The following is a 13,354-nucleotide window of genomic DNA, read 5'->3' on the forward strand; positions in this document are numbered from 1 at the left end:
GTCCAGAGTCCTGAACAAAAAAAAAAAAAAAGCTTAGATGCCTTCTTTTTCAAATATAGATAGCAAAAGAACGAAGAAAATGTATAATAGGAGTAAATTAGAAAGTTGCTTAAACTTGCATGCTCTATCTGAATCACAAAAGAAAAAATTTGGGTTCAGTGTCCCTTTAACTGCTTGTTAATGCATGAGGTACCTGGTACGTCAGTTGTCATTAAGGGGTTAATCCTGTGGGGAGACCTCAGGCTGCCCATTATATATAGCTCAATACAGCTTAAATAGAACACCTTGACAGCATGGACACACTATTTGCGAAAATACAGACTTTGTAGACATTATAGTTTCTGCTATACAGCTTCAAATGATGCCCGAGTTTCTCACGCTGGAAAGAACTACACAATATTGAATTATTCAGATGTCGAGTCTTACCTGCACAAACACAACATAAATACCATGTGAGGATCTTCCTACAACAAGAGCACTAACTAACTGCCTTAATCCATTCATTAAAGGGAGTGTAAAGTAATAATTAGACAATTATGATTTAGACAGAACATACAATTTTAACCCCTTAGTGACCAGAGCACTTTTCAATTTTCTGACCGCTTGGGACCACGGCTATTTTTACATTTCTGCGGTGTTTGTGTTTAGCTGTAATTTTCCTCTTACTCATTTACTGTACCCACACATATTATATACTGTTTTTCTCGCCATTAAATGGACTTTCTAAAGATACCATTATTTTCATCATATCATATAATTTACTATAAAAAATATATAAAATTTGATGAAAAAAACACACTTTTTCTAACTTTGACCCCCAAAATCTGTCACACATCTACAACCACCAAAAAACATCTATGCTAAATAGTTTCTAAATTTTGTTCTGAGTTTAGAAATACCCAATGTTTACATGTTCTTTGCTTTTTTTGCAAGTTATAGGGCCATAAATACAAGTAGCACTTTGCTATTTCCAAACCACTTTTTTTTCCAAAATTAGCGATAGTTACATTGGAACACTGATATCTGTCATGGATCCATGAATAACCCTTCACATGTACATATTTTTTTTAGTAGACAACTAAAAAATATTGCTCTAGGCCCATTTTGGTATATTTTATGCCACCATTTCACCGCCAAATGTGATCAAATAAAAAAAATCGTTAATTTTTTCAAAAACGTTTTCACAATTTTAGGTTTCTCACTGAAATTATTTCCAAACAGTTAGTACAATCATGACACAAATAGTTGTAAATACTTCTATGGGAAATAGCAGACATATAAGGTTTTGGAGTTGCTTGCACCACACTTGTATTATGCTAAGCAGTGATGGGGTTAATTAGGTAGCTTATAGGGAGCTTCTAGGGTTAATTTTAGCTTTAGTGTAGAGATCAACCTCCCACCTGACAAATCCCACCCCCAGATCCCTCCCAAACAGCTCTCTTCCATCCCCAACCCCACAATTGTCCCCGCCATCTTAAGTACTGGCAGAAAGTCTGCCAGTACTAAAATAAAAAGCATTTTTTTTAATATTGATTTTGCAGTGTTGGATCCCCCTTAGCCCCCAACCTCCCTGATCTCCCCCATAAAGCTTTCTAACCCTTCCCCCTCTACCTACTTGCTGCCATTTTGGGTACTGTTCTTCTGTATTTTCTGTAGTGTAGCGGCCCCCCCTCAATACCCTACCCACCCTCCCCCCCCCAGATCCCTTGGCCAATATTTATTATTCCCCCCTCCCTCTCCCTCCTTCATATTACATTGAGTATTTTTGCTGTGTAAATATGGCGCTCGCACAGACCCCCCCCCCCGTCCCCCTCGCTGCAATCATGAGTAATCAAGCACACATTGGTGTGCAAAGGAACCGGAACCACACATTGATGGGCCATCCACCCGCCTCCCTGCTGCTGCTCCCATCCAACAACCATCGGCACCATCAATGGCCGATGGAGGGCAACAGAGTAATCTACAATACCCTGGAAGCGGATGGAAGCAATCACAATCGCTTCCAGATGCCAACAATATCGAGGCATCACTACAATACCCTGGAAGCGGATGGAAGCAATCACGATCACTTCCAGCGTTTCAAACCCCAGAGGACCTGCTGCTGTGTATTTATGTTCCTCCGATGTATGTAAACAGTATAAGACTTCTCAATAAAGAGAATTGGGGGGGGGGGGAACAATTTCTATAGTTGTCTCAAGATACAAAACTAGAAGGAAACAAAGGATAAATACTACATTTACATTTGAATTGGCTTTATAAGGAGAGATAACATCATTTTTCATTACTTACTTAAAGCGACACTCAATCAAAATTAAACTTTCATTATTCAGATAGAGCAGACATTTTAAACAACTTTCCAGTTTACTTCCATTAAAGGGACAGTCTACACCAGAATTGTTATTGTTTTAAAAGATAGATAATCCCTTTATTACCCATTTCCCAGTTTTGCATAACCAACACAGTTATAATAATATACTTTTAACCTCTGTGATTATCTTGTATCTAAGCCTCTGCAAATTGCCCCTTTTTTCAGTTCTTTTGACAGACTTGCAGTCTAGCCAATCAGTGCCTGCACCCAGATAACTTCTCGTGCACGAGCACAGTGTTATCTATATGAAATACGTGAACTAACACCCTCTAGTGGCGAAAAACTGTTAAAATACAATCTGAAAGAGGTGGGCTTCAAGGTCTAAGAAATTAGCATATGAACCTCCTAGGTTAATCTTTCAATTAAGAATACCAAGAGAACAAAGCAAAATTGGTGATAAAAGTAAATTGGAAAATTGTTTAAAATTACATGCTCTATCTGAATCATGAAAGTTTATTTTGGCCTAGACTGTCCCTTTAACTAAATGTGCACAGTCTTTTTATATTTAAACTTTTTGAGTCACCAGCTCCTACTGGGCATGTGCAAGAATAAGTGTGTATGCATTTGTGAATGGCTGATGGCTGTCACATGGTACGTGTATGCATTTGTGAATGGCTGATGGCTGTCACATGGTACAAGGGGAGTGGAAAAAGACATAACTTTTAAAATTGTCAGGAAAAAAATCTACTACTCATTTGAAGTTCAGACTAAGTGCTATTTCATTGTCTTGTTATCTTGCATTTGTTGATTATGCAAATCTACTGTTTTGACTGGTCCTTTAAAATCTGAAAGCCCTATTGAAGAAACTGCTCTTTACTAAATCCAATTACTTTTCATACTTTTTCTTTAACGGGTAATAACCAACACGTTACTTCCATGATTAAGATATTTTTTTTATTCAACCTAATAACCTGCTTGTTTTTCTTATAACTTGTTTTTCTTTCTACCTTTAAGTTTACCAAATGTAAATGACTCCTATATGAATTTTGTAATTGGCCTGACTCTTTAGTATTGCCCTATGTCATATGAAAATGTTATATTCAATATTCAAGCATATACTTGTACCTCTATTTCTAAAAGACCTTGAGAACGGATGGTGCCGTGGCTGGGAGTAATGGAGAACTCTTGAGCTCTGATATTTGCATGAGTACCCTTTCTCCACGATGACCTTCTGTTGTCCAAAATCTGATTTGTACTAGTTATACTTGGTTCTCCATCACCGTCTCCTGGAACTCGCAGCTTATAGGTCATTGGTACCAATGATGTGTTATTGAGGCAACAAGTTAAAGTATGTGGAAACCCTAAACAAACAAAAAAAATAGTGAATTGGGTATTATGTATCTATGTACATGTGTCCATGTAGTAGGAATACAACATTTATTACTAGATTTAGCACCACTGCTCAAAGGTATGCTAATTATTTATTTATTTACATTTACATTCTTACAACCAACTTGTTTCTTGTTTTCTTCCCAATATTTAGTTTGGGTTTCCTGAGTTTTTCTGAGAATGCAAATTAACTATGTCATGCAAACTCTGCACAAACACAGCTATCCCTATCTCTGGTCTTGTTTCTACATAAACAATGGGCAAAACAGAATACTTAGCAGTGCATCCCCAAATCTATCCAGTGTCATTTCAGAAATATACAATCTAATAATGAAACACTGGTCAACAGTTTTGCTTTGCTTTGTGGTCTTCTATTTAATTTAGAATGATTTTAGTGGAGATATAAGTTGTAGCTCTATTTAAAGCCATCCAAAAAATATTTAAATGTTTCAAAATTGTTTTGCAATCTGTGATAGATGAGCAATTTTCATCATACAAAAGTGGGATTCCAGACAAAATAAAAATATGTATACATCTGGAAGGACCCAGGGTTGCGGACTTGAGTCACATGATTTGGCCTTGACTTGGACTCGAGTCCCAAGTTTGACGATTTGTAAGTTGATTCGACATGATCAAAGAAGACTTGCAACTCGACTTAGACTTTGATAACAATGACTCATGACTTTTACTTGGACTCGAGGCCTCTGACTTCGAAAGACTTCTAAAACCAAAGATCAGGGTTGTGATCACTCTAGGCTGACCACTGGAGCTGGACAAACCAAACAATATATATATATAAAATACCAAACTCACTCCATTTTTAATAACACCCACCATATTTATATATAGCACCAAAATAGCATAAATTCCTCTAGGTTCACATGCGCATATTCAGGGATTTTGTAGGTATGTAGTCAGGTGCATGATTAAACAATTATAAACAAACAGGTGCTATAATCATAATTTCAATATGTAGGCTGAAACACAATCATAAACTGAAATAGAAATAGCTGTGTAGGAGGAATAAAATTGGGTGAGGAACAACCAAACTCTGCTTACAAGATGAGGTTCCTAAATACAGTTTAATGTCAAAAGTCATACACCATGGCAAGCACAGCAACAAGACATAAGATACTTAGGGGCCTCGCTGAATGCAGAGAGCAATATGCTCTCCGCATTAAACATTGCACCAGCAGCTCACAAGAGCTGCTGGTGCAACGCCGCCCCCTGCTGACTCGCGGCCAATCGGCCGCCAGCAGGGAGATGCCAATCAACCGATCGTACTCGATCGGGTTGATTTCCGGCGATTCCTGTCCGCCTCATCAGAGCAGGCGGACAGGGTTATGGAGCAGCGGTCTTTATACCGCTGCTTCATAACTTGTGTTTCTGGCGAGCTGGAAGACTCGCGAGAAACACGGGCCCACAAGCTCCGTTTGGAGCTTGATAAATGGGCCCCTTATTCTGCATAAGCAAGGTCTCTCCCAGGTAATAATTTCAAGGCAGACAGGGATTTCCAGCTGTGATACCCAAGCTTTCCTGAAGAAGCACAAACAGGTATTGAGGACCGTAGGCACAGTGGTCGGCCAAGTAAACTTGCAGCAGAAAAAAGACATATAATGCTTACTTCCCTTCATAATCAGAAGATGTCCAGCAGTGCCATCAGCTCAAAACTTGCAGAAACCAGTGGGACTCTGGTACACCTATCTACTGTCTGGATAATTCAGGTTAAAAGTAATCTTTATGGACGACTTCAGCCACAAAGCCATACCTCCAACATGGAAACAAGGCCAAGTGACTCAACTATGCATAAAAACACAGGACTTGGGGTGCAGAAAATGGCAGCAGGTGTTCTGGACTCATGAGTCTAAATTTGAAATATTTGGCTGTAGCAGAAGTCAATTTGTTTACCGAAGGGCTGAAGAAAGTTACAACAATGAGTGGCTGCAGGAAACAGTGAAGCATTGTGAAGGTTTTTTGCAAGATTGGGGCTGCATTTCTGTATATGGAGTTGGTCAGAATTAATGCTGAGAAGTACAAGCAGATACCTATCTATCAGGCAATACCATCAGGGAACCCTCTGATTGGCCCCAAATGTATTCTGCAGCATGACAATGACCCCAAACATACATCCAAAGTCATTAAAGGGACACTGAACCCACATTTTTTCTTTTGTGATTCAGATAGAGCATGCAATTTTAAACTACTTACTAATTTACTCCTATTATCAATTTTTCTTCGTTCTCTTGCTTTCTTTATTTGAAAAAGAAGGCATCTAAGCTATTTTTTGGTTCAGAACCATGTAAAGCACTTGTTTATTGTTAGGTGAATTTACCCACCGATCAGCAAGAACAACACAGTGTGTTCAGCAAAAATGGGTCGGCATCTAAACTTACATTCTTGCATTTCAAATAAAGATACCAAGAGAATGAAAAGAATTTGGTAATAGGAGTAAATTATAAAGTTGCTTAAAATTGCATGCTCTATCTGAATCACGATAGAAAAAAATTGGGTTCAGTGTCCCTTTAAGAACTATCATCAGTAAAAAGAAGATCAAGGAGTCCTGGAAGTGATGATATGGCCCCCACAAAAGCCTGAGGTCAACATCATCAACTGAGGCTGCCTCAATTCACAGAAGAATTGCAGCTAGTTTTCCAAGATGGTTGGAACAACCTAACTTCCCTAAAAAACTGTGTGCAAGTGTACTTATAAAAATTGATGTTGTTTTGAACGCAAAGGGTAGTCACACCAAATATTGATTTGCATTAGATTCTTCTTCGTTACATCACTTTGCATTTGATTAATTGATAAAAAAAAACTAAATTTATGCTTACCTGATAAATGTATTTATTTCTTGACACAGTGAGTCCACGGATCATCATCAATTACTGTTGGGTATATCACTCCTGTCCAGCATGAGGAGGCAAAGATCACCACAGCAAAGCTGTTAAATATCACTCCCCTACCCACAATGCCCCAGTCATTCGACCAAAGGGAAAGGAAAGAAAGGAAGTAACACAAGATGCAGAGGTGCCTGAGGTTTATATAAAAAGAAACTGTCTGAATACAGGGTGGGCCGTGGACTCACCGTGTCAAGAAATAAATACATTTCTCAGGTATGCATACATTTTGTTTTCTTTCTAATGACAAGGTGAGTCCACGGATCATCATCAATTACTGTTGGGAACCAATACCCAAGCCAGAGGACACAGATGATAAGGGAGGGACAAGACAGGAACCTAAACAGAAGGCAACACTGCTTGAAGAACCTTTCTCCAAAAAGAAGCCTCAGCCGAGTCAAAAGTATCGAATTTATTGAATTTGGAGAAAGTGTGCAAAGATGACCAAGTTGCAGCCTTGAAAATCTGTTCCCAGGAAGAAGAAACAGCCCTTGTGGAATGAGCTGTAATTTTCTCAGGAGGTTGCTATCCAGCAGTCTCATATGCCAAGCGAATAACGCTCTTCAGCCAAAGGGCAAGTGAAGTAGCCGTAGCTTTCTGACCCTTGCGTTTCCCAGAAAAGCAAACAATCAATGCAGAAGATTGACGAAAGTCCTTAGTTGCCTGCAAATAAAATTTTAGCGCTTGCACAACATCCAGATTATGTAACAAGCGTTCTTTGTGAGAAGGATTAGGACACAAAGAAGGTACAACGATTTCATGATTAATATTCTTGACTGAAACAACCATGGGCAGGAAACCAAACTTATTACGCAGAACCACCTTATCAGAGTGAAATATAAGATAAGGGGAATCACACTGTAAAAAGCAGAGAGTTCAGAAACTCTCCGAGCAGAGGAAATAGCAACAAGAAACAAAACTATCCAAGATAACGCTCTTAATATCTAAAGAATGCATAGGCTCAAACAGAGCCTGTTGTAAAACTTTAAGAACAAGGTTAAGACTCCATGTAGGAGTAACAGGTTTAAACACAGGCCGAATTCTAACCAAGGCCTGACAAAACGATTGCATGTCTGGCACATCCGCCAAGCGTTTATGTAACAAAATAAACAATGCCGAAATCTGACCCTTTAGAGTATTTGCCGACAAACCCTTCTCCAGACCATTCTGGAGAAAGGACAAAATCCTAGGAATCCTTACTCTACTCCAAGAGTATCCTTTGGATTCACATTAATACAAGTATTTACGCCAGATATTATGGTAAATTCTGGCTTACGAGCCTGAATCAAGAATGACTGACTCTGAAAATCTAGGCTTAGATAAAACTAAGCGTTCAATCTCCAAGCAGTCAGCTTCAGAGAAACGAGATTTGGATGAACAAAGGGACCCTAAAGTAGAAGGTCCTTCCTTAGAGGCAGTCTCCAAGGTGGAAAGGATGACATTTTCACTAGGTCTGCATACCAAATCCTGCGAGGCCACGCCGGGGCTATGGGAATGACAGACGCCCACTCCTGCTTGATTCGAGCAATGACACTTGGAAGGAGAGCAAACGGAGGATACCGGAATGCTAGACTGAAGTTCCAAGGAACTGCCAGAGCATTGATCAGAAATGCCTGCGGATCTCTTGACCTTGAGCCATATCTCAGAAGTTTGGAATTCTGACGAGAAGCCATGAGATCCAACTCCGGCTGCCCCCACTTGAGGGTCAAGCTGGAAAACACATCCAAATGAAGTTCCCACTCCCCGGGATGAAAAGTCTGTCTTCTCAGAAAATCCGGTTCCCAATTGTCCACTCCTGGGATGTGGATCGCAGAAAGACAGCAGTTGTGGGTCTCTGCCCACTGAATAATTCGGGCCACCTTTGTCATGGCCAAGGAACTCCGAGTTTCCCCCAGTGGTTGATATAGGTCACCGAGGTTATTTTGTCTGACTGGAATATGATAAACCGGGCTAAGGCTAACTGAGGCAAGGCCAGAAGAGCATTGAAGATTGCTCTCAGCTCCAAGATGTTTATGGGCAGGACTGACTCCTCCTAGGTCCATAAGCCCTGAGCCTTCAATGAGCCCCATACTGCTCCCCAACCTAGAAAGCTGCCATCCGTGGTCACAATCACCCAGGAGGGTCTGCGGAAGCAAGTATCCGGGGAGAGATGATCCTGAGAAAGCTACCACGGAAGAGAGTCTATTGACGCCTGATCTAGATCTACACGCGAGGACAGGTCCGTATAGTCCCTGTTCCATTATCTGAGCATGCATAACTGCAGAGGTCTGAGATGGAACCGAGCAAACAGAATGATGTCCATGGAAGCCACCATCAGACTGATTACCTCCATACATTGAGCCAGTGATGGCCGTGGAGAGGACTGAAGGGCAAAACAAGAGTCAAAAATCATTCTTTTTCTGACCTCTGTCAGAAAAATCTTAATTAACAGGGAGTCTATTAAAGGTCCCCAAAAATTTGACCCTTGTAGCTGGAACCAGAGAACTTATTTCCCAATTCACCTTCCATCCGTGGGATCGAAGAAAAGACAAGATCTCCGTATGAGATTCTGCTTGTTGAAAAGATGGCGCCTGAACCAGAATGCCACTGCAATGCCCCGAGATAGAAACACAGCTAAAAGAGCCCCTAGAACGTTTGAACAAAAATTCTGGGAGCTGTGGCAAGGCAGAATGGAAGGGCCACAAACTGGAAATGATTGTCCAAAAATGCGAATCTCAGAAACTTGTGATGGTCCTTGTGAATGGGAACATGAAGGTATGCATCCTTTAGATCTATGGTTGTCATGAACTGAGCCTCTTGTACCAAGGGAAGAATGGAGCGTATAGTCTCCATCTTGAAGGATGGCAAACTTGTTTAAACATTTTAGATCTAGGATTGGTCGAAAAGTTCCTTCTTTTTTGGAACTACAAAGAGATTTGAGTAAAATCCCAGACCCCTTTCCTGAAAGGGACCTGGAACTATTACCCCCAGGGCGGCAAGGTCCTTGAAACAATGTAAGAATGCCTCTCTTTTTATCTGATCTACAGATAATCTGGAGAGGAGAAACCTGCCTCAGGGAGGAAAAGATTTGAAGTCTATTTTGTATCCCTGGGAGACAATGTCCACCGCCCAGGGATCCGGTACATCTCTTATCCAAGCCTGGGAAAAAAGAGAGAGTCTGCCCCCTACAAGATCCGCTCCTGGATTGGGGGCCAACCCTTCATGCTGACTTGGAATCAGCTGAAGGCTTTTTAGATTGCTTTCCCTTATTCCAGGACTGATTGGGCTTCCAGGAAGGCTTGGCTTGATCTTGCTTGCAGGAAGGGGAGGAAGACTTGCCTTTAAAGTTACGAAAGGAACGAAAATTACTGTGACGTCCCTTCTGCTTATTCTTTTTATCTTGAGGAAGAAAAGAACCCTTCCCTCCAGTAATATCTGAGATAATTTCCGCCAAATCAGGTCCAAACAAGGTCTTACCCTTGTAAGGAATAGCCATGATCTTAGATTTAGATTAAACATCCGTAGTTTAATAACCTGTAAGGAAGCAACTGTAATAAAGGAATTGGCTAACTTGAGAGCCTTAATTCTGTCCTGTATCTCATCAAAAGGGGTATCGGTCTGAAGAGATTCAGACAATGCATCAAGCCATTAAGCCGCAGCACTGGTAACAGTGGCGATACACACTGCAGGTTGCCATTGTAGACCCTAGTGGACATCTTTTTTAGTAAAGCATCCAATTCTTTATCCATTGGATCATTAAAAGAACAACTATCCTCTATGGGAATAGTAGTCCTCTTGGCTAAAGTGGAGATCGCTCCTTCTACCTTAGGAACCGTCTGCCATGACTCCTTAATAGAATCCACTATAGGAAACATCTTCTTAAAAATAGGAGATGGAGAAAAGGGAATACCAGGTCTTTCCCATTCTCGAGCAGTAATCTCTGCAGCATGGTCAAGAACCAGAAAAATCTCCACCGCAGAGGGAACATCAAAGTATTTGTTCAATTTTACTAGACTTTTTAGGATTGACTACGATAGTTGTGTTGGAGTCGTCCAAAGTAGCCAAAACCTCCTTAAGTAATAAACAAAGGTGTTCTAGCTTAAATCTGAAGGATACCACTTCAGCATCAGAAGAAGGAATTACACTGTCTTAGTCTGAGATTTTCCCCTCAGATGCTACCGACATGTCTTCTTCCTCAGGCTTAAGGGAAGAGACACTCTGGATAGCCAGAACTTGATCCGACACCTTACTAACTGTTTCCTTAAATTTCCTTTTACGCCTTCCCTGCAACATGGGGAAAGCTAACAAGGCCTCAGATACCGCAAGGGATACCTGGGAAGCAATGTCTTGTAGAGGAAACACAATGTCCTTGTAGAGGAAACACAGGGCACTGTATGTGGAGATTGAAAAAGTTTGGACGCTTGAGGAGAAAGCTGCGGCATATCTGCAACAGGAGACACCTGAACAGCATTTGCCTGGGATAATGGTGGCTTATGGTCAAATATTTTATGTCTACAACAAAGTTGTCTCAATGCATGAGGCACAAAAAGGAACTGGGGGTTCCACCTGAGCATCAAAACATAACTGACAAGCAGCAACTTTGCCTGGGATAATGGTTTGAAATGCCTCTTGATCCATCTAATGTAATAAATAAGGATAAAGTGTGAAAATTCTTTATTTGAAAATAAAAAATAAATGTGTACTGTGTCTTTAAATATAAATGTGTGTTAGCGCAACAAACCAAATAGACCAAAGGCTACCTATACACCTCAGTAGCTTTACTGAGGTGCCTACCTGTCCTGCAGCTCACAGAGTGACTTCCCTCACAGAGGAAACAATACCCTTTTCAAATACAGAGCCGTTACAGAGCCCTAACTGCCGGAAAAAAAACGGCTTACAACAGTAATCTCCAAGACCAAATGTTAAAGTATAAAAACTACTATAACACACTGAGCCACCATAAATCATCTCACAGTCTCAATGCCCAAACTGCCTAAAAGAAACCCCAAACATGAAGGTTTAATAAACTCCCATATTAAATAAGACAGCTTTTAGCTGTAACAAGTGCCAGCAATCTCCTTGCAAAAAAAAATTTAAATGGCACTTACCTGAAAGTTCTGTCCAGTAGCAGGACAGCTCACCTGGTTTGAGAGGGTGCAGCACCTCACATGGACTTGTGAAGAGAGAAAAACTGAGTAAACCTACTCAGGTTTTCTAGTTAGGGCAGCAGATTCTTGAGAAAATGCAGTTATGATTGTACCTCACAAGTTCTCAAGTGCTCAAAAGCTACCACTGTCCTACCGAAGAGACTAATGTGGACAAGGCTAGACCCCAGAAAAGAACAGAGTAAGCTTACTCTGCTAAAAAAAAAAAATCTTGATTGAAGAAAACTTCCCATTAGACACCTAAACTTCACCTACTCCTTGCACTACAGGCAAAGAGAATGACTGGGGGATTGTGGGTAGGGGAGTGATAGTTAAAAGCTTTGCTGTGGTGCTCTTTGCCTCCTCCTGCTGGCCAGGAGTGATATTCCCAACAGTAATTGATGATGATCCGTGGACTTACCGTGTCATTAGAAATAAATAATAACATTTCTAATTTTGAAAGCATTCTTGCTTTACCCCAACCCGTATGCTTGATGTCTTGGGGTCACACTTGACTCAGATCTTTCTTTCACTCCTCACATCCAGTCTTTGGCCAACTCCTGCCGTTTCCACCTTAAAAACATCTTTAATGTACCCATTTATGCTGCTGTGCATGAGGGAAAGAACACAACATAAAAAAGACAAAGTCCGAAGCTGCAGTAAAACTTTTTCTTTTCTTTATTGAACCATTCTTAAAAGCAGTGCATACATAGACATAGAAACATGCCCTTAGTGTCCAAAGCTTACGCGTTTCAGCTGAACTGCCGTACTCATAGCTTCCGGAGTACGGCAGTTCAGCCGAAACGCGTAAGCTTTGGACACTAAGGGCATGTTTGTATGTCTATGTATGCACCGCTTTTAAGAATGGTTCAATAAAGAAAAGAAAAAGTTTTACTGCAGCTCCGGACTTTGTCTTTTTTCATTACCAAGAGCCTATTTCTTCACAGAGTATTTGCAGCTGGTGAATCCATGGAGGCTTAATAACATAAGGTGAAGTCAGACCACACATCCTATTTCCCAAACCTGAATGCTGCTGTCAAGATTTTCCCATTGGTTATCGCTATCCTCCCCATTCACAAGTCGGCCACTATTCCTGACGTCATCTCTCTGAGTTCTGGAGTGTCTGGGCGGACGCCAGCGCAGCGTGTTGCGGCTGCATGCTTGTGGGAGCGTACTCCAAGCAGTGATACAGCGGATCGCAGAGAGCCTAGGAGAACGGGTCTCCCAAACAGCTCTCCACCCAGTAAGAGAAGGAAGGCCGTGAAGAGAGGGTAAGTCCTAATGGTTCAAGAGGTGAAGCGGGGACTCTGAAATTCGGGTGGGAACTGTTGTGTGGTCCTGTATAACAGTGCGATCAGCACGAAGTATTCAGACTTCAATTATCCAGGAGGCACTAACGTGGTACACTAAGGGTCTCCCCTTCATTGGGGTTAACTTTTTACTTTATGTAAAGAACACAACATACTGTGCTGTGATAGCTAATATTTACCTACTGTTCTTTTACCTGATTTCAGTTGCCTGCATATTGTTCCATGCTGGCCATCCTATCTTCTTGCATAGCATATTTGTTGACCATTGCTCACATAGCATTCCCTGCTGGCCTGTGCCTGGTGTGTGCTGCTAGCCTGTACCAGCAT

The 13,354-nt window shown here is 41.0% G+C and overlaps 1 protein-coding gene across 1 annotated transcript in view; it reads right to left on the reverse strand.

Annotated features, from left to right (window-relative positions):
* The window catches only part of HYDIN (HYDIN axonemal central pair apparatus protein), a 595,027-nt gene that overhangs the window by 455,268 nt on the left and 126,405 nt on the right, over positions 1 to 13,354 (reverse strand). The window contains 1 exon segment of the mRNA XM_053719498.1: positions 3,434 to 3,669. Within this exon segment, the coding sequence (XP_053575473.1) occupies positions 3,434 to 3,669 (236 nt within the window).

This window comes from Bombina bombina, chromosome 1 (assembly GCF_027579735.1).
Source record: "Bombina bombina isolate aBomBom1 chromosome 1, aBomBom1.pri, whole genome shotgun sequence".
NCBI lineage: Eukaryota > Metazoa > Chordata > Amphibia > Anura > Bombinatoridae > Bombina > Bombina bombina.